At 40.7% G+C, this 26,316-nt stretch overlaps 1 protein-coding gene and 1 long non-coding RNA gene across 2 annotated transcripts; both read left to right on the top strand.

Annotated features, from left to right (window-relative positions):
• The first annotated feature begins 1,893 nt into the window (after nucleotides 1–1,893).
• On the top strand, nucleotides 1,894–12,524 carry LOC139421638 (uncharacterized). The gene is made up of 3 exons (XR_011635662.1): nucleotides 1,894–1,944; nucleotides 4,847–4,945; nucleotides 12,408–12,524. It is a non-coding gene; the product is annotated as an uncharacterized lncRNA (long non-coding RNA).
• Nucleotides 12,525–12,797: 273 nt separating this feature from the next.
• On the top strand, nucleotides 12,798–18,895 carry LOC139421636 (NLR family CARD domain-containing protein 3-like). The gene is made up of 7 exons (XM_071172704.1): nucleotides 12,798–12,839; nucleotides 12,969–13,191; nucleotides 13,558–15,358; nucleotides 15,653–15,826; nucleotides 17,299–17,472; nucleotides 17,710–17,756; nucleotides 18,342–18,895. The coding sequence occupies exons 2-7, from the start codon at nucleotides 12,987–12,989 to the stop codon at nucleotides 18,893–18,895; spliced, it is 2,955 nt and encodes a 984-aa protein (XP_071028805.1). The 5' UTR covers nucleotides 12,798–12,839; nucleotides 12,969–12,986.
• Nucleotides 18,896–26,316: the final 7,421 nt, after the last annotated feature.

Genomic DNA, 26,316 nt, shown 5'->3' with positions numbered 1-26,316 from the left:
CTGTCAGAGTTTCTCTCAAATGGCACCTTGTAAAGTTGTTTCATCGTCACTCGGTGCTGTTGGAGGATGCGTTGTATGGTCGACAGGCTTACAGCATTGATGTTGTTAAATATGGTGTCATTATTCAAGATATGCTCTCTTATCTCCCGAATCCTAATTGCATTGTTGGCCAAAACCATATTTGTAATTGCAGTCTCTTGTACATCTGTAAACAAGCGTTCTCGTCCTCCAATATGTCTTTGCCTTTCCACTCTGTACAGAATTCAAACACAGTATGTGTTCAGCATAGGAACTGTAAACAATGTACAAAAAAATGTAGTACAGCATGATAACCAACCTCATTCATTCATTGCATTGCAGTAAATGGATGGCTATAGTTGCATACCTGTTCTCATTTCTGAAGGGTCGAATTATGGACGCCACTGTAAATCGACTCAAGTTGGGCTGGACTCTCAGTCCAGCCTCTCTCATGGTCAAACTGTGGTTGATCACATGATCAACAAGTGTTGCCCTAATCTCACCAGAGATGGCTCTCCTTCCTTCTCTTCTTTGCCCCCGTCCTCTTCTTCCTCTTCCTCTCCCTCCTACTCCTCTTGCTCTCTGTTCATTGTTGGCATCCATTGTTCAAAACAGGTAATCTGACCTTTGACCTATTTATAGGCCTATACTACAGTAAAGCAGTGGTTGGTAAGTGATCAGTTAAGCTATTAGTGTTTGCACATGTGAGGAGTGTGTGTGTGACCTGGTGAATAATTGTAGCATTTTGATTGGTTGTGTTTGGAAAAGGAAAGCAAGTCACTTCCTGTTAGATTTTTGTGTTTTAGGTAGAGAATTGTGTGTAGTGTTTTGAAAAAAGTGTTTTATGCAATTGATAACTGAGTCAAAGGCTGAGAAATAGCTTATGGTTTTGGATATTTGGTGTGTAGTTTTGCACTTTGAGTGAGAGGTTTCAAAAATTGTGTGACATGAAAAGATTTTGTGTGTAACCAGTTGGAAAAAACTGTAATTCAATTAATTTATTCTTAAAGAATATAACTTAGAAATCATGAGCCTCATCTTGAGGAGTCACCTATCACAGTATAAAAAAATAGCATGGGTGCTGAGGATCAGTTTAGCCTTTTAGATCATAATGGATCAGATTTCATGGACAGGGGGACCTGATCCTAGATCAAAATGAATCAGATTACATGGACAGGGGAACCGGATCCTAGATCAAAATTGATCAGATTACATGGACAGGGGAACCTGATCCTAGATCATAATGAATCAGATAACATGGACAGGGGGACCTGATCCTAGATCATAATGAATCAGATTACATGGAGAGGAGGACCTGATCCTAGATCATAATGAGTCAGATTACATGGACAGGGGAACCTGATCCTAGATCATAATGAATCAGATTACATGGACAGGGGAACCTGATCCTAGATCATAATGAATCAGATAACATGGACAGGGGGACCTGATCCTAGATCATAATGAATCAGATTACATGGAGAGGAGGACCTGATCCTAGATCATAATGAATCAGATTACATGGACAGGGGGACCTGATCCTAGATCATAATGAATCAGATTACATGGAGAGGAGGACCTGATCCTAGATCATAATGAATCAGATTACATGGAGAGAAGGACCTGATCCTAGATCATAATGAGTCAGATTACATGGAGAGGAGGACCTGATACTGTAGTCCATTTCTAGTACACTGCCTTTATGGAGAAGTGGATTCACCAGGACCAAGACACGGAACACATACTGTTGTAAAGTCTAGATACCGCAGGTGTTTACTGCCATCTAGTGGAAGATACTAATAAAATACTTTATTATCAGGGTGGGAGTCCACCGAGCTGAAACAGAAAGTACATTTGTTCCTTTGTACAGAATCCATTTTGAGATGACAGAGCAGAAAACACTATCTGGAGAGAAGTAATAATAAAGTAAGTATTTCTGAACAATAATATATTCTAAAGGACAGAGTAAGAGAATGAATACTTGGAATGAGATATTACTAGTTAGTAGAACTTCTACTTCTACAGCTGAGTAGCTGACAGACAGCAGTTTTGTGGAAACTAATCAGTAGACCTACATGTTATCAGTCAAACGTCTGGTAAAGATGGTGGAGGAGCATTTACATTATAGGGCTTTATGTTTATCTCAGGGTTTCTCAGTCCTTTTGTTCTTGCCCAGCACTTACACACCTGACTCAACTAATCATCAAATATTTTAAGACAGTTTAATATTTGAGGCATACAAATTAACATTCTCAAATTAAAACCTTTTGGGTTTGTAGGGCAGGCCCGTTTACAATTTTTAAAGGACTACAGTAAATCACATTCGAGGAAAAAAAAACTACAACTAAACCTGGTTTCCAGTAAAGTATATGTTTAGCTAAATTAATGGAAGAGAGATGTCTTGAAGGAGGACTACCAACCTGAAACAAAACAAGATTCGGTACAATGTCATGAGTTACTGCTGTGGCATGCAACTGACTGTTAGCGCCACCCTCTGGTTACTGTTGTTATATAAAGGTGTCGTGCCATGAAACATTCCCTGAAGTCTTGTGATGTTGTGCCTCTGGGTTTAGAACTCTGTGCCCTGCACCAGTGGGACAGTTCATTTGGCATGACCCGGTGCTTTGAGTGAGTGGACATTTCACTTAAGGACCAATTGAATGGTCTACAATGTGCAAACTCTGCTCATCTGGGTAACCGGGCCATGGAAAACGAACTTGCCCAGTGACAATCAGAAATATTACCTACGCAGTTACAAAATGTCTGAAACTGTGGCGCATATGTCTTGGCACCATTAGAAGAGGGATATATTTGTTGATTTGAAGGGCTGATTGTGGTGTGTAGACTACTAACTATTATAAAATTAGGTCGTCGTCAGACATTCAATAGTCAAAGTAGGTTTGAGCTACATTATGATCACTTATCATGCCGACCGACCTGATGGTCTGCATTGGACATATTGTGAAAAATATCTGGCCTAGGCTATAGATTAGGCTATATACACTACATGACCAAAATAATGCTTGTTTTAACATCTAATTCCAAAATCATGAGCATTAATAGGGAGTTGGTTCCCCTTTGCTGCTTTAACAACCTCCACTCTTCTGGGAAGGCTTTCCACTGTGTTAGAACATTACTGCTATAACAACCTCCACTCTTCTGGGAAGGCTTTCCACTGTGTTAGAACATTACTGCTATAACAACCTCCACTCTTCTGGGAAGGCTTTCCACTGTGTTAGAACATTACTGCTATAACAACCTCCACTCTTCTGGGAAGGCTTTCCACTACACGTTGAAGTGTTGCTGAGGGGACTTGCTTCCATTCAGCCACAAGAGTGTTAGTGAGGTCGGACACTAATATTGGGCGATTAGGCCTGGCTCGCAGTCGGCGTTCCAATGAATCCCACTAGGGTTGAGGTCAGAGCTCTGTGCAGGCCAGTCAAGCTCTTCCACACTGATCTGGACAAACCATTTCTGTCAGGACCTCGTTTTGTGCACGGGGCATTGTCATGCTGAAACAGAAAAGGGTCTTCCCCAACTGTTGCCACAAAGTTCGAAGTACAGAATCATTGTATGCTGTTGCGTTACTATGTCCCTTCACTGGAACTAAGGGGCCTAGCCCGAAACATGGAAAACAGCCCCAGACCATTATTCCTCCTCCACCAAGCTTTACAGTTGGCACAAATCATTGGGTCAGGAAGCGTTCTCCTGTCATCCGCGAAACCCAGATTAGTCCGAGGGACTGCCAGATGGTGAAACGTGATTCATCACTCCAGAGAACACGTTTCCACTCCTCCAGAGTCCAATGGCGACAAGCTTTACACCACTCCAGCCAATGCTTGGCATTGCGCATGGTGATCTTAGTCTGGTGTGCGGCTTCTCAGTCATGGAAAACCATTTCATGGAGCTCCCGACAAACAGCTCTTGTCCTGACATTGCTTCCGGAGGCAGTTTGGTACTTGGTAGTGCGTGTTGCAACCGAGGACAGACGATTCTCATGCGCTTTAGCACTTTGCGGTCCCGTTCTGTGAGCTTGTGTGGCCCACCAACTGAGCCGTTGTTGCTCCTAGACGTAACCACTACACAATAACTGTGCTTAGAGTTGATCGGGGCAGCTCTAGCAGGGCAGAGATTTGACACATTGACTTTTTGGAAAGGTGACGTTCTCTGACGGTGCCACGTTGAAAGTTACTGAGCTCTTCAGTACGGGCCAATCTTTTGTATATACAGTATAGTGTACATGCTCTGTCCTGCTACTTACTGGTAGGCCAGTATATTATGTGAACTGATCTGAACAGGTTTAGGTTGGTCATCTAGAATATGTAGACTATAGCCGAGGTAAAGACATTCATCTGAATATCACTAACAAACCACTGTCACACATTTGAACATAGCCTGCTTTACTCAATATAAAATCTCTTACTTGTTGCAAAAAAAACTTTTGTTCGAATCAATGATTTCCCCCTCAGATCAATCATGCCCATTTTAGCCCTTCTGTCTACATTCTCAGATACGTTTAGAAAATAACCAATTAAAAGACAATAAATTTATAAAATTGTATAAAAATAAGTGTGAGACATGGCCTTGTGTTTCCACACTGTCTATAACTACCTTGACAAACAGTGGCTTATTATTATTGACAGTTACCAAGGAGAAGTGACGTCACAACTACATGTTCATGTGATTGCATTAAGTCCCCTAACTGTTTGGATGTGTCTATTAGTTAATGTTTTATTTATAAGAGATAATGAATACATGAGAACGATTGACATTAAATAATTAGTTGTCATTGTGTTAACCACAACCAACATGCTGGATCTCTGTTTAGGGGTCAGTGCTCTAAAATGAGTCTCTCTGGGGAGAGAGAGGAGGGGAGCCCTGCCTCTAAAATGAGTCTCTCTGGGGAACATGACACCAAAGCTAAGAGGTGAGATGACAATTTTCTTTAAGAATTTATTATGTTTATTTCCAAAAACCTATATCCACAATTCTTTCACATTAGTTTTTTCATCAGACATTATTGCTCGTGGGTACATTCAATATTACTGTTCTCAAAATGTTTTATTAATAGTTTTTAGATGTGTATGAAAGTAGTTTTTTGTTGTTGTAAAAAGCTATATACCCATTGTTTAACTGGAATGAAATGTTGGTATCCTGATTATTTGACTGTGATATGTGGTTGTGTCACCTAGATATCTTAAGATGAATGCACTTACAGATAGATGTTAATTTGACCCAGTTTCTCACAGCAGGGAAATAATCCTGCAGCAACAGGACATGTGAACTATTATGTGTTTTATAATGCATTACAAAAATGTGTTAGGGCAAATTAAGATGGAATTTTTTTAAATTGGAAATTACAAACGATAGAAGCCTTTTTTAAAGCTTGAATACACTACAGTACGCTAACTTGTATTGTAAGTCACTCTGACCCAGTTTCCAGATAGCGATGGATTTTAGGCTGTTTTAAGATGTGTCTTTCTATGGGATCAATATCATGCTAAATGTATTGTGAACTTACAGCATTTTGTATTTGTGTATCATGATCTGTACAAATAAGTACCAATCCACAAATGTAAATCACCAATCCACAAATGTAAATCACCAATCCACAAATGTAAATCACCAATCCACAAATGCAGTTCACTGTCCACAAACAAACACCTTTTTTATTTGTATTTGTGAATCGATGTATTGCATTAGATTTATTTTTATAACTGCAGATATGCAGGTCATTTCCAAAGGCCTTAAGTAAACTGACTGCCTTAAAGACTTGCACATAGGAGAGTTATGCGCAAATATGACAGATGGTAAACCTGCAACTCCATGTTTGGAAGAGCTTAGGTCACCTGACTTTTGGCAGGGATTTGATGACAAGAAATATCTAAAGGTTATCACGAATAGAAATAGAAAGCGATTTGTGTTAATAGATTTTGATGCAATTTTGATGCCTGCCTTTCAAGGTAGCAAAAACTATGGTAACCATAATATGTTAACCATGTGTGTAACCATAGTAAGTCCAACGTAAATAATCAAAACCATAGCCCTAGATTACTCTATATTTGCAACACTATTGTGGTGTACACCCGTTCCTCTTCAAGACAATCATTTTACTTAAGGCCCTTAGAAATTACCTGCATATCTGCAGTTATTAAAAAATTCTGTAACAGCCGTCGTGGGTTGAAGAAGGTGAGGACCAAGGTTCAGCGTGGTACGTATTCGTCTTTTTATTTTGAACTGAACACTGAATTGTATTTTATTTATGTATCTGTTATTTTACCAGGTAAGTTGACTGAGAACACGTTCTCATTGGCAGCAACAACCTGGGGAATAGTTACAGGGGAGAGGAGGGGGATGAATGAGCCAATTGTAAACTGGAGATTATTAGGTGACGGTTCAAAGGTCAAATTGGGAATTTAGCCAGGACACCGGGGTTAACACCCCTACTCTTACAATAAGTGCCATGGGATCTATAATGAGCTCAGAGAGTCAGGACACCCGTTTAACGTCCCATCTGAAAGACAGCACCCTACACAGGGCAATGTACCCAATCACTGCCCTGGGGGATTGGGATGTTTTTAAGACCAGAGGAAAGAGTGCCTCCTACTGGCCCTCCAACACCACTTCCAGCCGCATCTGGTCTCCCATCAAGGGACTGACCAGGACCAACCCTGCTTAACTTCAGAAGCAAGCCGATAGTGGTATGCAGGGTGGTATGCTGCTGGCCTAAATGAATAAAAAACAAAACAACAACCGAAACAGTTCTGTCTGGTGCAGACACACAAAAACAGAAAGCAACTACCCACAAACCCAGGTGGGAACACAGGCTACCTAAGTATGGTTCTCAATCAGAGACAACGATAAACAGCCGCCTCTGATTGGGAACCATACCAGGCCGAACACATAGAAATAGGACACACAGAACAAAACATAGAAAGAAATACATAGAATGCCCACCCCAACTCACGCCCTGACCAAACAAAAATAGAGACATCAAAAAGGAACTAAGGTATCAATTCACTTACTTGGGAGTAAAAGTGACAAGGAAATATTCTAATTTGTTTCAGGAAAACTTTGTTGCTCTAGCAGACAGATTGAAACAATCTTTTACTTTTTGGAATTCGCTACCCCTTTCTCTTATCGGAAGGATTAATGTCATTAAAATGAATGTGTTGCCCAAATTTCTATATTTATTTCAATGTTTACCCATTTTTATTCCAAAATCTTTTTTTATTTCACTGGATCAAACATTCATGCATTTTATTTGGGATGGCAAGGTACCACGGATTGGTAGAAAACATTTACAGAAGCCTAGGTCATTGGGGGCTTTAGCTCTACCAAATTTTCAGACATACTACTGGGCTGCAAATTTTAGAGCCGTTCTGTACTGGCTGCAGACTGATCCTACTGGCCCTAGACCACTCTGGGTCCAGATGGAGTCTGAATCGTGTAAACCTGCAGCACTTTCCTCTGTGCTGTGCTCGTCTCTCCCAGTGTCCCTAGGCAAAAGGTGTGCCAACCCAATTGTAAAGCAGTCTCTTCAAATTTGGAATCAGTTCCGTTTAGCCTTTAGCCTCCGAGGCTTTTCTCTATCAGGCCCAATCAATCAGAACATTTTATTTCCTCCATCTTTGAATGATGGGGCTTTTGGCATTTGGCACTCACTAGGCCTTTCCTCGCTAGCCCAATTATTCTTTGATGGTACATTTGCCTCTTTTTCTCAGCTGCAGGAAAAGTTAAATCTCCCCCAATCCCACTTTTTCCGCTATCTCCAGACTAGAAACTTTGTCAGGGCTAACACACCTGGATTTCCCAATAGGCCTGCGAATACAGCTATAGAGAGCATCTTGGAGCTGAACAAGCTTCCTAGGGGCGCAATTTCAGATGTATATGCAATCATTCATGACTTACAGAACCCTTCTTTGGTGCCTTTAAAGACTCGATGGGAAAAGGATTTGGGGGAGGAACTTGGGAAAGACGCCTGGGAATCTGTGCTGCACAGGGTGCACTCGTCCTCTTTTAGCACTAGACACAGCCTCATTAAATTCAAGGTGGTTCACCGTATCCACTGGTCGGGGGCCAAACTTGGAAGAATATTCTCTGATTTTGATCCTACCTGTGTCAGATGTAAGGTGGAACCAGCCACACTGTTGCATATGTTTTGGGGCTGTCATAAACTGTCAGGTTTCTGGGAATTAATATTTAAATGTTTCTCTGATATATATGACACTGTTATAGATCCGTCTCCCCTTACAGCCCTTTTTGGAGTATTGACCATGGGTACCCCCCTATCAAGAATCCAGTCGGACACTGTTGCTTATACTTAACTCTTTTAGCTAGACGGCTAATACTACAGAACTGGAAGATGGCAGCTCCCCCATCTTATAAATATTGGGTGAGGGATGTGTTGTGCTCTCTGAAACTAGAAAAAATTCAATTAAATTCACGTGGGAACCCCAAACTGTTTGATGAGGCTTGGGCTCCATTCCGGTCTTACTTTAAACAGTCCATCCTCTGATGGCATCCCAATTAATACTAAAATAAGTCTGTGACTTAAGGGTTGGAGGAGCTTCTCTCTGTGTTTTTGCTGGGGGGTATTAAGGTCCATGTGCTTATTGATTGTGGTCCGCAGATGCCTTGTTCATCTTGCCCAGGCAGAGACTGAAGTGTGAGCTTGTTTTTCCCAGTTATTTTTACATTTTGTTCACGCCTACATGAATAATCATTTTTTATTTTAAAGCATTGTAAACTTTTTTTTTGTCCAGTGGATGGTCGGTCTGTGGCCATGACTCTCTGTGAGTGGTTGCATTTCTCCACCCTTATCCCTTGACTGTTTACAGGAACAATGGTGAGATGTTTGCCCTGTCCCTGTACTATAGATTGCCCTTTAACCTCTGTAGCCTTCTGCCTGGTGTGTTTAACTTGTCTAAAGTATGGTATCTTTATAGCTATTTTTTTATTTGTATTTTTATTTGTATTTTTTTTTCTAGTTGAGTATATTATTTATATTGCTTTGTCTTGTCTGTGTGTGTGTATGTTCAAAACTTAATAAACAGAGTTAAAAAAAAAAAAAAAAAAGGAACTAAGGTCAGAACGTGACACATTCAAATGCAATATATCGATTTACAAATACAAATTTAAAGGTGATTGTTATTGGATAGTGAACTGCATTTGTGGATAGTGAACTGCATTTGTGGATAGTGAACTGCATTTGTGGATAGTGAACTGCATTTGTGGATAGTGAACTGCATTTGTCGATAGTAATTTACATTTGAGGAAAGGGATTTACATTTGTGGATTGGTGATTTACATTTGTGGATTGGTGATTTACATTTGTGGATTGGTGATTTACATGTGTGGATTGGTACTTATTTGTACAGATAATGATACACAAATACAAAATGCATGCTGTGAGTTCACAATACATTTAGCATGATATTGATCCCATATCTTTCCCACAACGGCTGAAGATGTAACATATGTTTCCCATGCATCACGCAGAGAGAACGGTCACTAAGAGCGTTGTTGGAGCATGTTGTTATTTAGAGGATTGATAGAAAGGGAGCGCTGCTCTTGCTCTTTCTCCATTCACATCTTTCCTTAACATTATATTTATTTCACAATACTGATGATGGATCAGCTCCTAGAGAGATATTATCACCTACGCCTGAAAATATTGAGGCGGCTTATTCTAATGCCTACCCAATAAAAATGTACTAAGTCACAGATTCGACACATCACTGAAATATACTGAGGCAAATTACAGACCGTAGTCTACAAGAAGCAACATTTAGCTCAATTGATTGACCATGAAATGTATTTCAATATGATTGAAATAGGTCTATAGCCTACTGTTAATATTTTAATGCAGTCATCTGGGCTTTCATTTGAAGCATCATTTTATACATCGCTTGTTTCTATACATTTCAAAGACACTTGCAACTTTGTATTTGTAGTCAACTATGTACTGAAATTATCAGCAGTCACAGAGAGACGGAGTAACCATGTGATTCTATTTTATTTTATTATTTTTTATTTATTACCCCGTTTTCTCCCCAATTTCGTGGTGTCCAATTGTTTAGTAGCTGCTATCTTGTCTCATCGCTACAACTCCCGTACGGGCTCGGGAGAGACAAAGGTTGAAAGTCATGCGACCTCCAATACACAACCCAACCAGCCGCACTGCTTCTTAACACAGCGCGCATCCAACCCGGAAGCCAGTCGCACCAATGTGTCGGAGGAAACACCGTGCACCTGGCAACCTTGGTTAGCGTGCGCTGCGCCCGGCCTGCCACAGGAGTCGCTGGTGCGTAATGAGACAAGGATATCCCTACCGGCCAACCCTTCCCTAACCCGGACGACGCTAGGCCAATTGTGCGTCGCCCCACGGACCTCCCGGTCGCGGCCGGTTACGACAGAGCCTGGGCGCGAACCCAGAGTCTCTGGTGGCACAGCTGGCGCTGCAGTACAGCGCCCTTAACCACTGGTGATTCTATTTTTAACAGAGCTCTTCTGTGTATAAAATGATGCGGGAGGGTGAAAAAGCATCTACCAATGACCTTAGCTGTTCTATGCTTGGTCTGAGGCAGGTGTTAGATTTTGGGCGTTTTTGATGGTTTTGGGAAACCACTCAGAGATTTCACAATGCTCCTATGAAGGTTTTAATGATGAATTTAGCCTTGAGATGCCGTTGTGAAATCGGGCCCTGGATGAAAACATCTGCTAAATTCAAAAGTAAATATTTTACATACAGATTACTGTATATAATTATTTGTTAAGTTTTGCATATAAATATTGATGTCACAGATCTATCATTTGTACAGCTCTTTATAAAAAATGTAGTTACAGTGGGGCAAAAAAGTATTTAGTCAGCCACCAATTGTGCAAGTTCTCCCACTTAAAAAGATGAGAGTGGCCTGTTCATCATAGGTACACTTCAACTATGACAGACAAAATGAGAAAAAAAAATCCAGAAAATCACATTGTAGGATTTTTAATGAATTTATTTGCAAATTATGGTGGAAAATAAGTATTTGGTCAATAACAAAAGTTTATCTCAATACTTTGTTATATACCCTTTGTTGGCAATGACAGAGGTCAAACGTTTTCTGTAAGTCTTCACAAGGTTTTCACACACTGTTGCTGGTATTTTGGCCCATTCCTCCACGCAGTTCTCCTCTAGAGCAGTGATGATTTGGGGCTGTTGCTGGGCAACACGGACTTTCAACTCCCTCCAAAGATTCTCTATGGGGTTGAGATCTGGAGACTGGCTAGGCCACTCCAGGACCTTGAAATGCTTCTTACAAAGCCACTCATTCGTTGCCCGGGCGGTGTGTTTGGGATCATTGTCATGCTGAAAGACCCAGCCACGTTTCATCTTCAATGCCCTTGCTGATGGAAGGAGGTTTTCACTCAAAATCTCACGATACATGGCCCCATTCATTCTTTCCTTTACACGGATCAGTTGTCCTGGTCCCTTTGCAGAAAAACAGCCCCAAAGCATGATGTTTCCACCCCCATGCTTCACAGTAGGTATGGTGTTCTTTGGCTGCAACTCAGCATTCTTTGTCCTTTCCTAATAATTGCTCCCACAGTTGATTTCTTCAAACCAAGCTGCTTACCTATTGCAGATTAAGTCTTCCCAGCCTGGTGCAGGTCTACAATTTTGTTTCTGGTGTCCTTTGACAGCTCTTTGGTCTTGGCCATAGTGGAGTTTGGAGTGTGACTGTTTGAGGTTGTGGACAGGTGTCTTTTAAACTGATAACAAGTTCAAACAGGTGCCATTAATACAGGTAATGAGTGGAGGACAGAGGAGCCTCTTAAAGAAGAAGTTACAGATCTGTGAGAGCCCGAAATGTTGCTTGTTTATAGGTGACCAAATACTTATTTTCCACCATAATTTGCAAATAAATTCATTAAAACTAATACAATGTGATTTTCTGGATTTTTTTCCCTCATTTTGTCTGTCATAGTTGAAGTGTACCTATGATGAAAATTACAGGCCTCTCTCATCTTTTTAAGTGGGAGAACTTGCACAATTGGTGGCTGACAAAATCTTTTTTTGCCCCACTGTATTTGTTACATTTGACTGTGTAAAACCAAGCAGTACTACTTACTTCTCTGAGATTGAGGAAAATGTTTAGCATTTAACAATATATATATTTGTCTCAAATGAAACCATGAATTGATAGATTTTAAACAAATACATGTCTGTCATTGAACAACCCTATGCCATGATTAGATAGTGACAAAACACACCAATCTCTTTCAGAATTTATTTGAACAATAAAAGCTAATTTACCAACATTTGGAATTAAACTCTTCTTATGTTTTCCCATCTGAACTCAGAGTAGATGAGAGATGTAATGTTTGTCTCTGTTGTGTTGAAGTCTAATCAAGCAGGAGAGACCAGCCTCCCCTGTACCCAGCTGTGTGTCCATGAAGAGTGATGAGTCTATGGATCCTCCTATAATGTTTAGAGAGGGAGACTTTTCTACTGAACAAAGGTAAGAAGAACTCATGGGTCATGGACAGTGAGTTAAACAACACTGTCATTTCTCTCCCATTTCCCATTTACTTTTGCTGTTTTCATAATCCATATGCTAATCCTTTCCCCCCCATTTCCATAGTCCTAAAACAATGAACAGTGTGTGTGTGTGTGTGTGTGTGTGTGTGTGTGTGTGTGTGTGTGTGACCTCCCTGGATGAGGAGATGTAATCTCATGTTTTGTCCACAGTTACCAACAGGAGAGATCAGAGTCAGAGATTCTCAGTGGTCAATCTTCCCAGGGTCAACATATAGACCTGACCTCCATATTCAGTGTATGTGGTCCTGTTATGTACATTTATTTTGGTTTACATCAAGTCAAGTTGATCTGTCAATCATTCATTAATGTGTTGATGAGAAAGTGTTTCTTCTCTTGCTTAACTTATTTACTTTATTTATTTCAGTTGCTTGAAGAGAATATTATGACATTTGTGAAGAATGAGCTGAAGATGTTTAAGAGGATTCTTAGTCCAGAACTCCCAGAAGGCTTTGAGAGTCAGAAGCAGGAAGTGGTGGATGCTGAAGATGAGAAGCAGGAGAGAAGTGCCAGAGAGGGGGCTCTGAAGATCACACTGCACTTCCTGAGGAAAATGAACCAGAAGGAGCTTGCTGACACACTGGAGAAAAGTACAAACATTTAAAAGCTGTAGCTAAAGTAGCTGTGTAACTCAATGATGAAATAGCAGCCTTAACACAACCCCTAGTGACCTCATCAAGTAGCAGCAAGGATGCGTTGTGTTGAATCATTTAGACAGAGAGAAGAAGAGAGACAGATAGAGACCGAGAGAGAGATAACATGAACAATACCATCACTAATACCAATAATGATATAAATCAGTCACACCACTGTGTAATGCATTATGAAAACATTTACACATTTAATTACACAGTAAAGAGAATAAAATATTGTAATGTACAACTTTAGAACACAGTCCTAAAATACTGTAGGCATTAAAACAGATGTAATATTAATATCCTTTGTGTTATTTCTAGATTCAGATGATCTTGCTGAGATTTGCCAACGTGAACTCAAATCTAATCTAAAGAAGAAGTTTCAATGTGTATTTGAGGGGATCGCTAAACAAGGAAACCCAACACTTCTCAATAAGATCTACACAGAGCTCTACATCACAGAGGGTGGAACAGGAGAGGTCAATAATGAACATGAGCTGAGACAGATTGAGACAACAACCAGGAAACAAGCAAGACCAGAGACTGCAATCAAATGTAACGACATCTTCAAACCCTTAACTGGACAAGACAAACTTATCAGAACTGTGCTGACAAAGGGAGTCGCTGGCATTGGAAAAACAGTCTCTGTGCAGAAGTTCATTCTGGACTGGGCTGAAGGAAAAGCAAATCAGGATGTCCAATTTGTGTTTTCATTCCCTTTTCGGGAGCTGAATTTGATGAAAGAGGACAAACACACTTTGATTGAACTTCTCAATCACTTCTCAATGGAAAACAAAGAATCAAGAATCTCCAACTACGACAAGTACAAAGTTCTGTTCATCTTTGATGGTCTGGATGAGTGCCAACTGCCCCTAGACTTCCAGAAGAACAAGATCTGTTGTGACGTCACAGAGTCAACCTCAGTGGATGTTCTGCTGACAAATCTCATCAAGGGAAATCTGCTTCCCTCTGCTCTCCTCTGGATAACAACCCGACCTGCAGCAGCCAATAAGATACCTTCAGAATGTATTGACCAGGATACAGAGGTACGAGGGTTCAATGACCCACAGAAGGAGGAGTACTTCAGAAAGAGATTCAGTGATGATGAGGACCTGGCCAGCAGAATCATCTCACACATAAAGACATCAAGGAGCCTCCACATCATGTGCCACATTCCAGTCTTCTGTTGGATTTCTGCAATAGTCCTTGAACACATGCTGAAACATAAGAGAGAAGAGATGCCCAAGACTCTGACTGAGATGTACACACACTTTGTGGTGTTTCATACCAAATGGAAGAATGAAAAGTATCTTGGGAAAGAAGAGACTGGTACACTCTGGAATCAAGAGAGCATTCTGTCACTGGGAAAACTGGCTTTTCAACAGCTTGTGAAGGGCAATCTGATTTTCTATGAAGAAGACCTGAAAGAGGCTGGCATCGATGTCAATGAAGCCTCAGTGTACTCAGGATTGTGCACACAGCTCTTTAAAGAGGAATGTGGGCTGTACCAGGACAAGGTGTACTGCTTCGTGCATCTGAGCATTCAGGAGTTTCTGGCTGCTGTATATGTGTTCCTCTCATTCATCGACAACAACGAGAATCTAATGGCCAAACCGCAATCAATGTTCAGCTACTTTTTTGCTCTGTTCAGAGACAGGCGTGAAGTTACTTTCTACAAGAGTGTTGTGGATAAAGCCTTACAAAGTGAGACGGGAAACCTGGACCTTTTCCTCCGCTTCCTTCTGGGCCTCTCACTGGAGTCCAATCAGAAGCACTTACGAGGTCTACTGACAAAGACAAGAAGCAGCTCACAGAGCCATGAAGAAACAGTCAAGTACATCAAGGAGAAGATCAGGGAGAATCCCTCTCCAGAGAGGAGCATCAATCTGTTCCAATGTCTGAATGAACTGAATGAACATTCTCTAGTGGAGGAAATTCAAAGATACCTGAGATCAGGAAGTCTCTCAGAAGCCAGACTCTCACCTTCACAGTGGTCAGCTCTGGTCTTTGTGTTGCTGACTTCAGAAAAAGAGCTGGATGTGTTTGACCTGAAGAAATACTCCAGATCAGAGGAAGGTCTTCTGAGGCTGCTGCCAGTGGTCAAAGCCTCCAGAGTTGCTCTGTGAGTACAAACATGACATTTAAGTACTAATCATCAGGAAGAAAGACATTTTCAATTTAGACAAAAATATGTATTATAATATTTATATAATATATAATATTATATTGATAAACATATTAAATCAATGCATTGATGTTCACATTAGTATAACAAAATGACCATATAATTATAGGAGATGGAAGATGAATCTATATGTTGTTTGAGAGAATAAACCAAATGCATCTGCCATTGTCCTTCTACAATACTGGTGTTAAATTAACTGTGTTTGTGAAATCATGATGATCTCTTTGTCAGGCTGTCAGGCTGTCTAGTCACAAAGGAAGGCTGTGCTTCTCTGGTCTCAGCTCTGGAGTCAAATCCCTCGCACATGAGAGAGCTGGATCTGAGTAACAATGACCTGAAGGATTCAGGAGTGAAGCTGCTCTCTGCTGGACTGGGGAATCCCCACTGTAAACTGGAGACTCTGAGGTCAGTATTCCTGTAGTTGGTCAACAAGTGATAACTGTTCACCAGATCCACATGTGTTTACCAGGCACACATACTGTAGTCCATACCATGTGTGTTTGGACAGTGAAGTTACACATACACACACTGGACACACACACACACACACACTTGACACACACACACATATACACACACTGGACACACACACACACACACACACACACACACACACACACACACACACACACACACACACACACACACACACACACACACACACACACACACACACACACACACACACACACACACACAAACACACACTGGACACACAAACACACACTGGACACACACCCAAAACACAGTCAAAGAAGCTTGATGTAGTCGTCGCGTTGAACGAATATGGGACCAGATAGTAAACATTTAATGACTTTATTACACTTTGAGTGAATTTGTCAGAATATTTATGACTTCTTCAAATGGGGGGACGGGATACATAAAGTGCTTTTATTTTTCTAAACGGTGAAACAGATATGTAGGAAAATAACCTCAAATAAACAATGACATTATATACTGTCACCTCATATTAAACAATTGATCTGAAATCCAAAATGCTGGATTATAGAGCCAAATTAAAAATGCTGCTTCACTGTCAAAATATATTTTATTTTTTATTTGATTTATTTCACCTTTATTTATTAACCAGAGAGGCCAGTTGAGAACAAGTTCTCATTTACAACTGCGACCTGGCCAAGATAAAGCAAAGCAGTCTGACACATACAACAACACAGAGTTACACATGGAATAAACAAACATACAGTCAATAATACAGTAGAAAAAGTATATATACAGTGTGTGCAAATGAGGTAGGATAAGGGAGGTAAGGCAATAAATAGGCCATGGTGGCGTAGTCATTACAATATAGCAATTAAACACTGGAATGGTAGATGTGCAGAAGATGAATGTGCAAGTAGAGATACTGGGGTGCAAAGGAGCAAAATAAATAAATAAATACAGTATGGGGATGAGGTAGGTAGATAGATGGGCTGTTTACAGATGGGCTATGTACAGGGGCTCTGTGAGCTGCTCTGACAGCTTAAAGCTAGTGAGGGAGATATGAGTATCCAGCTTCAGAGATTTTTGCAGTTCGTTCCAGTCATTGGCAGCAGAGAACTGGAAGGAAAGGCAGCCAAAGGAAGAATTGGCTTTGGGGATGACCATTGAGATATGGTGTGGGCTGTATACTCAATACAATCTAAATCTGATACCTCACAGTCTGTCTTTTGACTGATACCGCTTTTTAAACTGGTCTGGTCAGTCTACTCAAATAGTTTGTTATTTCTATTTTTCTCTCTTCAAGCAATACTTTGATAATTTGTCATTTATAATAATGATACATTCATTTATGAATAGATATGGCAGGTTTCAGGACACTGATATATCTAAAGAAAAGAACAGAATTTTGTTTTTTTTAATTATTTGACTCTTTGCAGGCTGTCAGGATGTCTAGTCACAGAGGAAGGCTGTGCTTCTCTGGTCTCAGCTCTGAAGTCAAACCCCTCACACCTGAGAGAACTGGACCTGAGCTACAATCACCCAGGAGACTCAGGAGTCAGACTGCTCTCTGCTGGACTGGAGGATCCACACTGCAGACTGAAGAAACTCAAGTATGGACAGGGTTTATGTCAATGTTCATATCAGACATGTTTGCGTTATCAGGCGTTATCAAGCTAGTTAAGACAAACATTCTTACCACCTATTGAGAAAAGGGAAAGGGGGATACCGAGTCAGTTGTTCAACTGAATGCATCCAACCCCTCAGACAGGTTGGACTAAGTTATATGTGTGTGTGTGAGTTCATGTGTATCACTCAAGGACTGTCTGTTCTTCTGCTTACCGCTACAGTGTGGAACATGGTGGTGAGAACAGAATGAAACCTGGGCTTAGAAAATGTGAGTGTTGACTGCTGTGAAGAATATGACTAAGAATAAGTCTTAATTCAAGTTAAGTCAAAATCAAAGACTACCATCATTACTTACTTGGTCACATTAAAAATAAGTTTAGTTCTACAGAAGCATAAATCAGGGACACCAAAGTTTAGAAAGTGTTGCTTTGACAATGTGTGTGTCGTGTTCGTGTTACATTAGAAATGTTTGTGTGTGTTCATGATGCATACAGGTGTTTGTGTGTAATTAATGGAATAAGTGTGTTTTACATTACCATACAGGATAACATATTATCATTCAACAAGTCTCAAGTTACATTTTAATCAATTATATGAAGAGTGCCTTGGTCCTCCTTTCTTTTTGATGTCCAATTTACCCCTTTTACCAAAGAGCACCTTCCATCTACCTAAATGTACTGTTGTGTACCTTAGTAGCGCTTCCCTCCCTCCTCTTTCTACAAGTCTCAAATTACCTTAACTTCTCCTTTTGATACCTAGAATGATCTACATGAAATTAATTAGTGAAAAGTGAGTAAACATTCTAATGTGAATGATGATGATTTCTAATATTGTGTCTGGTTACATCCATCAGATGCCTGTGATCTCACACTGGACCCAAACACAGTAAACAGACACCTCTCTCTGTCTGAGGAGAACAGAAAGGTGACATGTACGAGAGAGGAGCAGCCGTATCCTGATCACCCAGAGAGATTTGAGGATGATGAACAGGTGTTGTGTAGAGAGGGTCTGACTGGGCGCTGTTACTGGGAGGTAGAGAGGAGTGGGAGATGGGCTGATATAGGAGTGACATATAAAGGAATCAGCAGGAGAGGAAGGGTTAATGACTGTGGGATTGGACAGAATGACAAGTCCTGGAGTCTGTTCTGCTCTGACAATAATTACACAGCTAGGCACAATAATAATCTCACTACCAAATACGTCCCCTCCTCCAGATCCCACAGAGTAGGAGTGTATCTGGACTGGCCAGCCGGCACTCTGTCCTTCTACAGAGTCTCCTCTGACACACTGACCCACCGTTACACATTCCACACCACATTCACTGAGCCCCTCTATCCAGGGTTTAGTGTTTGTGATGACTCTTCAGTGTCCCTGTGTCAGGTGGTCCCTGTGTCAAACACAACATGATGTTTCACTCTAATCATGTGTTTTATGTTTGATCAGAATATGACGTTTAAATACGTTCCATACACACAGAAAGCTTAGAAGTTTTACATCCCTGTTAGTGAGCATTTCTCCTTTGCCAAGATAATCCATCCACCTGAAAGGTGTGACATTTCAAGAAGCTGATTAAACTGCATGATCATTACAAAGGTGCACCTTGTGCTGGGGACAATAAAAGGCCACTCCAAAATGTGCAGTTTTGTCACATAACACAATGCAAGAGGTGTTTCAAGTTTTGAGGGAGCGTGCAATTGGCATGCTGACTGCAGGAATGTCCAACAGATCTGTTGCTAGATAATTTAATATTCCCAATCATGTGAAATCCATAGATTAGAGCCTATTGAATTTATTTCAATTGACTGGTTTCCTCATATGAACGGTAACTCAGTAAAATCTTAGAAATTGTTGCGTTTATATCTTAGTTCAGTATAATAAAAAAGAGCAGTTCTAAATGTTTTATGTTTGATATGATGTTAATAGAATATTTAAAAAATGATTTTGTGTGGAGGTGCTGACTAACGGCAAATAAACTATAAACTTTTAAAATAAAGAGTCGCACACTCCATATATAAACTCGCAGTCATTTAACACTGTACCTTGCCGAAACGTTGGTGATTTACCCAATAAATGGCTGGGAGGTTAAATATGGAGTGTGCGACTCTCTTTATTTTTAAAGTCTATAGTTTATTCGCCGTTAGTCAGCACGTTATTTTTTTATAGCTTATAATTTATTCGCTGTGTGTGACTCTCTTTACTGATATGATGTTAGTAGCACTAAGTCATCCTTTCTCTAAATGTTAGTAGCACTAAGTCATCCTTTCTCTAAATGTTAGTAGCACTAAGTCATCCTTTCTCTAAATGTTAGTAGCACTAAGTCATCCTTTCTCTAAATGTTAGTAGCACTAAGTCATCCTTTCTCTAAATGTTAGTAGCACTAAGTCATCCTTTCTCTAAATGATAGTAACAATAAGTCATTCCACCCTTTCAGGCACAGCCAGAAGAGGACTGGCCACCCCACATAGCCTGGTTCCTCTCTAGGTTTCTTCCTAGGTTTTGGCCTTTCTAGGGAGTTTTTCCTAGCCACCGTGCTTCTACACCTGCATTGCTTGCTGTTTGGGGTTTTAGGCTGGGTTTCTGTACAGCACTTTGAGATGTCAGCTGATGTACGAAAGGCTATATAAATACATTTGATTTGATTTGATTTCACTAAATGGTAGTAACACTAAGTCATTCCATCCTTTCACTAAAGCTCTAAAGTAACTTTATATTGACAGATGCCTCATGTCAGTGTTCTGGATTTTGATGAAAGGAAATCCCATATAACTTACTGGCCAGGACTTTGCTATGGCATCTTCTGTTTGGGTGTCTCAGGTCAGGACTTTGCTATGGCATCTTCTGTTTGGGTGTCTCAGGTCAGGACTTTGCTATGGCATCTTCTGTTTGGGTGTCTCAGGTCAGGTATGCACCATGATCAGAATGTGTCTCTGTGTCTATTTCCAGCCCTGCCATTTCTATCATGTCCTGATCTAGTGTTTCACCCCTGACCTCCTCACACGTCTCAGTGTTCTTGTCTGCTTGGGGTTGTATATTGGGGTTGTGCAGAAGAGCATCATGGGGGTTTGTATGTGTTGAGATGATCGCGTTCCAGATAAATGGTTGAACTGATTCCTGTCTCCTGTCTCATCATTATTGAATTGTCATACAGACGTGGTTATGAAACCCACCAGACATAACAAAGGATTGGTGATGAGTAAGTCTGAATCTACAGGAACTATTCTGTCTGGAAGAAGTCGGTTGTTACAAATGTTTAAAACTGTTATTTTCTGTGGTGCAGTATAGGCTAATGTTAGCGCAGTATATTGCTAGCAGAGGCAAGTGCATAGTGGAGCTAGCTAAGAAAGAGAGAGTTAACATCGTCAGGGATGGCAGAAAAGGACCTGAGACGGACGTCGGAGCAGGAAAACAACGTGATTGAAAAGGGAGGAATGAGTAAAGGAAAGGACATTTATTCAACTTTTCAAGACAAACTTTGGAAGTAAAAAGTGCTAAATGAGCAAACTTAGGAGGAAACATCAATAAGTGAAGTGAATGAAGATCATGTGAATGAGGAAAATATTGCTGTGCTTGAGGACAATATTGAAGTGAGTGACAATCAGGAGCCTATTGAGAAACAAAAAATGATTGCAAGTGTTGGAAACATTGGACAGTTTGATAAAAGTATTAAGCAATGGAGCTCATATATAGAACGGTTTGAATATTTTGCTCTTGCAAAGGACATTGATGCGGATAACATTGTGCCTCCATTTTTTTTGTGACATGTAATTTACTAGGCAGCCTGCTACAGTCAGACAGATCAGGTAATAAGACGTATGGGGATATTGTGGAGATACTTAAAGGACATTTTTCACAGGAACCACTAGTTAATGCTGAAAGGTTCAGGTTACACAGGAGACATCAGGAAGAGGGAGAATCGGTGACAACGTTTGCTGCTGCATTAAAGAAACTATCAGAACACTGAGTTGAATGGTGTTCTAAATGACACCACTAGTATGTGGGCTACGGAGTGAAGCTACACAAAAGAGATTGTTGACTGAAAGTCATCTGACTTTGTCAAAGTCCATTGAAATCACTTTGTCCATGGAACTAGCTGCTATAGAGGCTCACTAGTTGACTTCATCAGGAACTTAGTGGGTTCATCCTAATCACCAGTTGATACATTTTAATCTCATACACAAGGTATAACTTCCACCTAGAAAACATAATTTAATGAACATCATAACCTCTCCTCTGTGTGATCTATGTAATCAAGGTGCCTTGGGCTCCTTTAATCATGTTTGAGTTTGAGTTTATTTATTCTTGCTTGGATAAAACTTAAGAAATGCAGAATTTCCAAAATGAATAATAACAAAAAAACTCATTCAAAATACATAACACATAAGTGACATGAATAAAATACAGAACAGTTGATCCATTACAGGACATTTGTCATGATGGAAATTAAAATGTTAAAATGTGATTGTAAAAAATATAATGTTTGGTAGAGTTACCATACAGTCTGACAGCAGAGTGGGTTTCTCAGGTGGTTTGTACAGGACAGTTATACAGGACAGTCATACAGGACAGTTATACAGGACAGTTATACAGGACAGTTATACAGGACAGTTATACAGGACAGTCATACAGGACAGTTATACAGGACAGTTATACAGGACAGTCATACAGGACAGTTATACAGGACAGTTATACAGGACAGTTATACAGGACAGTTATACAGGACAGTCATACAGGACAGTTATACAGGACAGTCATACAGGACAGTTATACAGGACAGTTATACAGGACAGTCGTACAGGACAGTTATACAGGACAGTTGTACAGGACAGTCATACAGGACAGTTATACAGGACAGTTATACAGGACAGTCATACAGGACAGTTATACAGGACAGTTATACAGGACAGTCATACAGGACAGTTATACAGGACAGTTATACAGGACAGTTGTACAGGACAGTCATACAGGACAGTTATACAGGACAGTTATACAGAACAGTCATACAGGACAGTTATACAGGACAGTCATACAGGACAGTCATACAGGACAGTTATACAGGACAGTCATACAGGACAGTCATACAGGACAGTCATACAGGACAGTTATACAGGACAGTTATACAGGACAGTTATACAGGACAGTCATACAGGACAGTCATACAGGACAGTTATACAGGACAGTCATACAGGACAGCCATACAGGACAGTTATACAGGACAGTCATACAGGACAGTCATACAGGACAGTTATACAGGACAGTCATACAGGACAGTCATACAGGACAGTCATACAGGACAGTTATACAGGACAGTTATACAGGACAGTTATACAGGACAGTTATACAGGACAGTCATACAGGACAGTCATACAGGACAGTTATACAGGACAGTCATACAGGACAGTTATACAGGACAGTCATACAGGACAGTCATACAGGACAGTTATACAGGACAGTTATACAGGACAGTTATACAGGACAGTTATACAGGACAGTTATATAGGACAGTTATACAGGACAGTTATACAGGACAGTCATACAGGACAGTCATACAGGACAGTTATACAGGACAGTTATACAGGACAGTCATACAGGACAGTTATACAGGACAGTCATACAGGACAGTCATACAGGACAGTCATACAGGACAGTTACAGGACAGTATACAGGACAGTCATACAGGACAGTCATACAGGACAGTCATACAGGACAGTTATACAGGACAGTTATACAGGACAGTTATACAGGACAGTCATACAGGACAGTTATACAGGACAGTTATACAGGACAGTCATACAGGACAGTCATACAGGACAGTTATACAGGACAGTTATACAGGACAGTTATACAGGACAGTTATACAGGACAGTCATACAGGACAGTCATACAGGACAGTTATACAGGACAGTTATACAGGACAGTCATACAGGACAGTTATACAGGACAGTCATACAGGACAGTCATACAGGACAGTTATACAGGACAGTTATACAGGACAGTTATACAGGACAGTCATACAGGACAGTTATACAGGACAGTCATACAGGACAGTTATACAGGACAGTCATACAGGACAGTCAGGACAGTACAGGACAGTTATACAGGACAGTTATACAGGACAGTCATACAGGACAGTTATACAGGACAGTCAGGACAGTTATACAGGACAGTTATACAGGACAGTTATACAGGACAGTTACAGGACAGTATACAGGACAGTCATACAGGACAGTCATACAGGACAGTCATACAGGACAGTTATACAGGACAGTCATACAGGACAGTCATACAGGACAGTTATACAGGACAGTTATACAGGACAGTTATACAGGACAGTCATACAGGACAGTCATACAGGACAGTTATACAGGACAGTTATACAGGACAGTTATACAGGACAGTTATACAGGACAGTTATACAGGACAGTCAGGACAGTACAGGACAGTTATACAGGACAGTATACAGGACAGTCATACAGGACAGTCATACAGGACAGTTATACAGGACAGTTATACAGGACAGTACAGGACAGTTATACAGGACAGTCATACAGGACAGTTATACAGGACAGTCATACAAGACAGTCATACAGGACAGTTATACAGGACAGTTATACAGGACAGTTATACAGGACAGTCATACAGGACAGTTATACAGGACAGTCATACAGGACAGTTATACAGGACAGTCATACAGGACAGTCATACAGGACAGTTATACAGGACAGTTATACAGGACAGTCATACAGGACAGTTATACAGGACAGTTATACAGGACAGTTATACAGGACAGTTATACAGGACAGTCATACAGGACAGTCATACAGGACAGTCATACAGGACAGTTATACAGGACAGTCATACAGGACAGTCATACAGGACAGTTATACAGGACAGTTATACAGGACAGTTATACAGGACAGTTATACAGGACAGTTATACAGGACAGTTATACAGGACAGTCGTACAGGACAGTTATACAGGACAGTCATACAGGACAGTTATACAGGACAGTTATACAGGACAGTTATACAGGACAGTCATACAGGACAGTTATACAGGACAGTTATACAGGACAGTTATACAGGACAGTCATACAGGACAGTCATACAGGACAGTTACAGGACAGTACAGACAGTTATACAGGACAGTTATACAGGACAGTCATACAGGACAGTACAGGACAGTCATACAGGACAGTCATACAGGACAGTCATACAGGACAGTTATACAGGACAGTCATACAGGACAGTTATACAGGACAGTTATACAGGACAGTCAGGACAGTACAGGACAGTCATACAGGACAGTACAGGACAGTTATACAGGACAGTTATACAGGACAGTCATACAGGACAGTATACAGGACAGTCATACAGGACAGTCATACAGGACAGTTATACAGGACAGTTATACAGGACAGTTATACAGGACAGTCATACAGGACAGTTATACAGGACAGTCATACAGGACAGTAATACAGGACAGTTATACAGGACAGTCATACAGGACAGTCATACAGGACAGTCATACAGGACAGTCATACAGGACAGTCATACAGGACAGTTATACAGGACAGTTATACAGGACAGTTATACAGGACAGTCATACAGGACAGTCATACAGGACAGTCATACAGGACAGTTATACAGGACAGTCATACAGGACAGTTATACAGGACAGTCAGGACAGTATACAGGACAGTTACAGGACAGTATACAGGACAGTCATACAGGACAGTCAGGACAGTACAGGACAGTCATACAGGACAGTTATACAGGACAGTCATACAGGACAGTTATACAGGACAGTCATACAGGACAGTCATACAGGACAGTCATACAGGACAGTCATACAGGACAGTTATACAGGACAGTCATACAGGACAGTCATACAGGACAGTCATACAGGACAGTCAGGACAGTACAGGACAGTTATACAGGACAGTCATACAGGACAGTTATACAGGACAGTATACAGGACAGTCATACAGGACAGTCATACAGGACAGTCATACAGGACAGTCAGGACAGTACAGGACAGTCATACAGGACAGTTATACAGGACAGTCATACAGGACAGTTATATACAGGACAGTCATACAGGACAGTTATACAGGACAGTCATACAGGACAGTCATACAGGACAGTCATACAGGACAGTTATACAGGACAGTTATACAGGACAGTTATACAGGACAGTCATACAGGACAGTTATACAGGACAGTCATACAGGACAGTCAGGACAGTTACAGGACAGTTATACAGGACAGTCATACAGGACAGTCATACAGGACAGTCATACAGGACAGTTATACAGGACAGTTATACAGGACAGTCATACAGGACAGTCATACAGGACAGTTATACAGGACAGTTATACAGGACAGTTATACAGGACAGTCATACAGGACAGTCATACAGGACAGTCATACAGGACAGTTATACAGGACAGTCATACAGGACAGTCATACAGGACAGTCATACAGGACAGTCATACAGGACAGTCATACAGGACAGTCATACAGGACAGTCATACAGGACAGATATACAGGACAGTTATACAGGACAGTTATACAGGACAGTCATACAGGACAGTCATACAGGACAGTCATACAGGACAGTTATACAGGACAGTCATACAGGACAGTTATACAGGACAGTCATACAGGACAGTCATACAGGACAGTCATACAGGACAGTCATACAGGACAGTTATACAGGACAGTTATACAGGACAGTCATACAGGACAGTTATACAGGACAGTCATACAGGACAGTCATACAGGACAGTTATACAGGACAGTCATACAGGACAGTCATACAGGACAGTT

This window comes from Oncorhynchus clarkii, chromosome 12, assembly GCF_045791955.1.
Source record: "Oncorhynchus clarkii lewisi isolate Uvic-CL-2024 chromosome 12, UVic_Ocla_1.0, whole genome shotgun sequence".
In the NCBI taxonomy this organism is placed as follows: Eukaryota; Metazoa; Chordata; class Actinopteri; order Salmoniformes; family Salmonidae; genus Oncorhynchus; species Oncorhynchus clarkii.
This window is presented reverse-complemented; position numbering and strand designations above follow the sequence as displayed.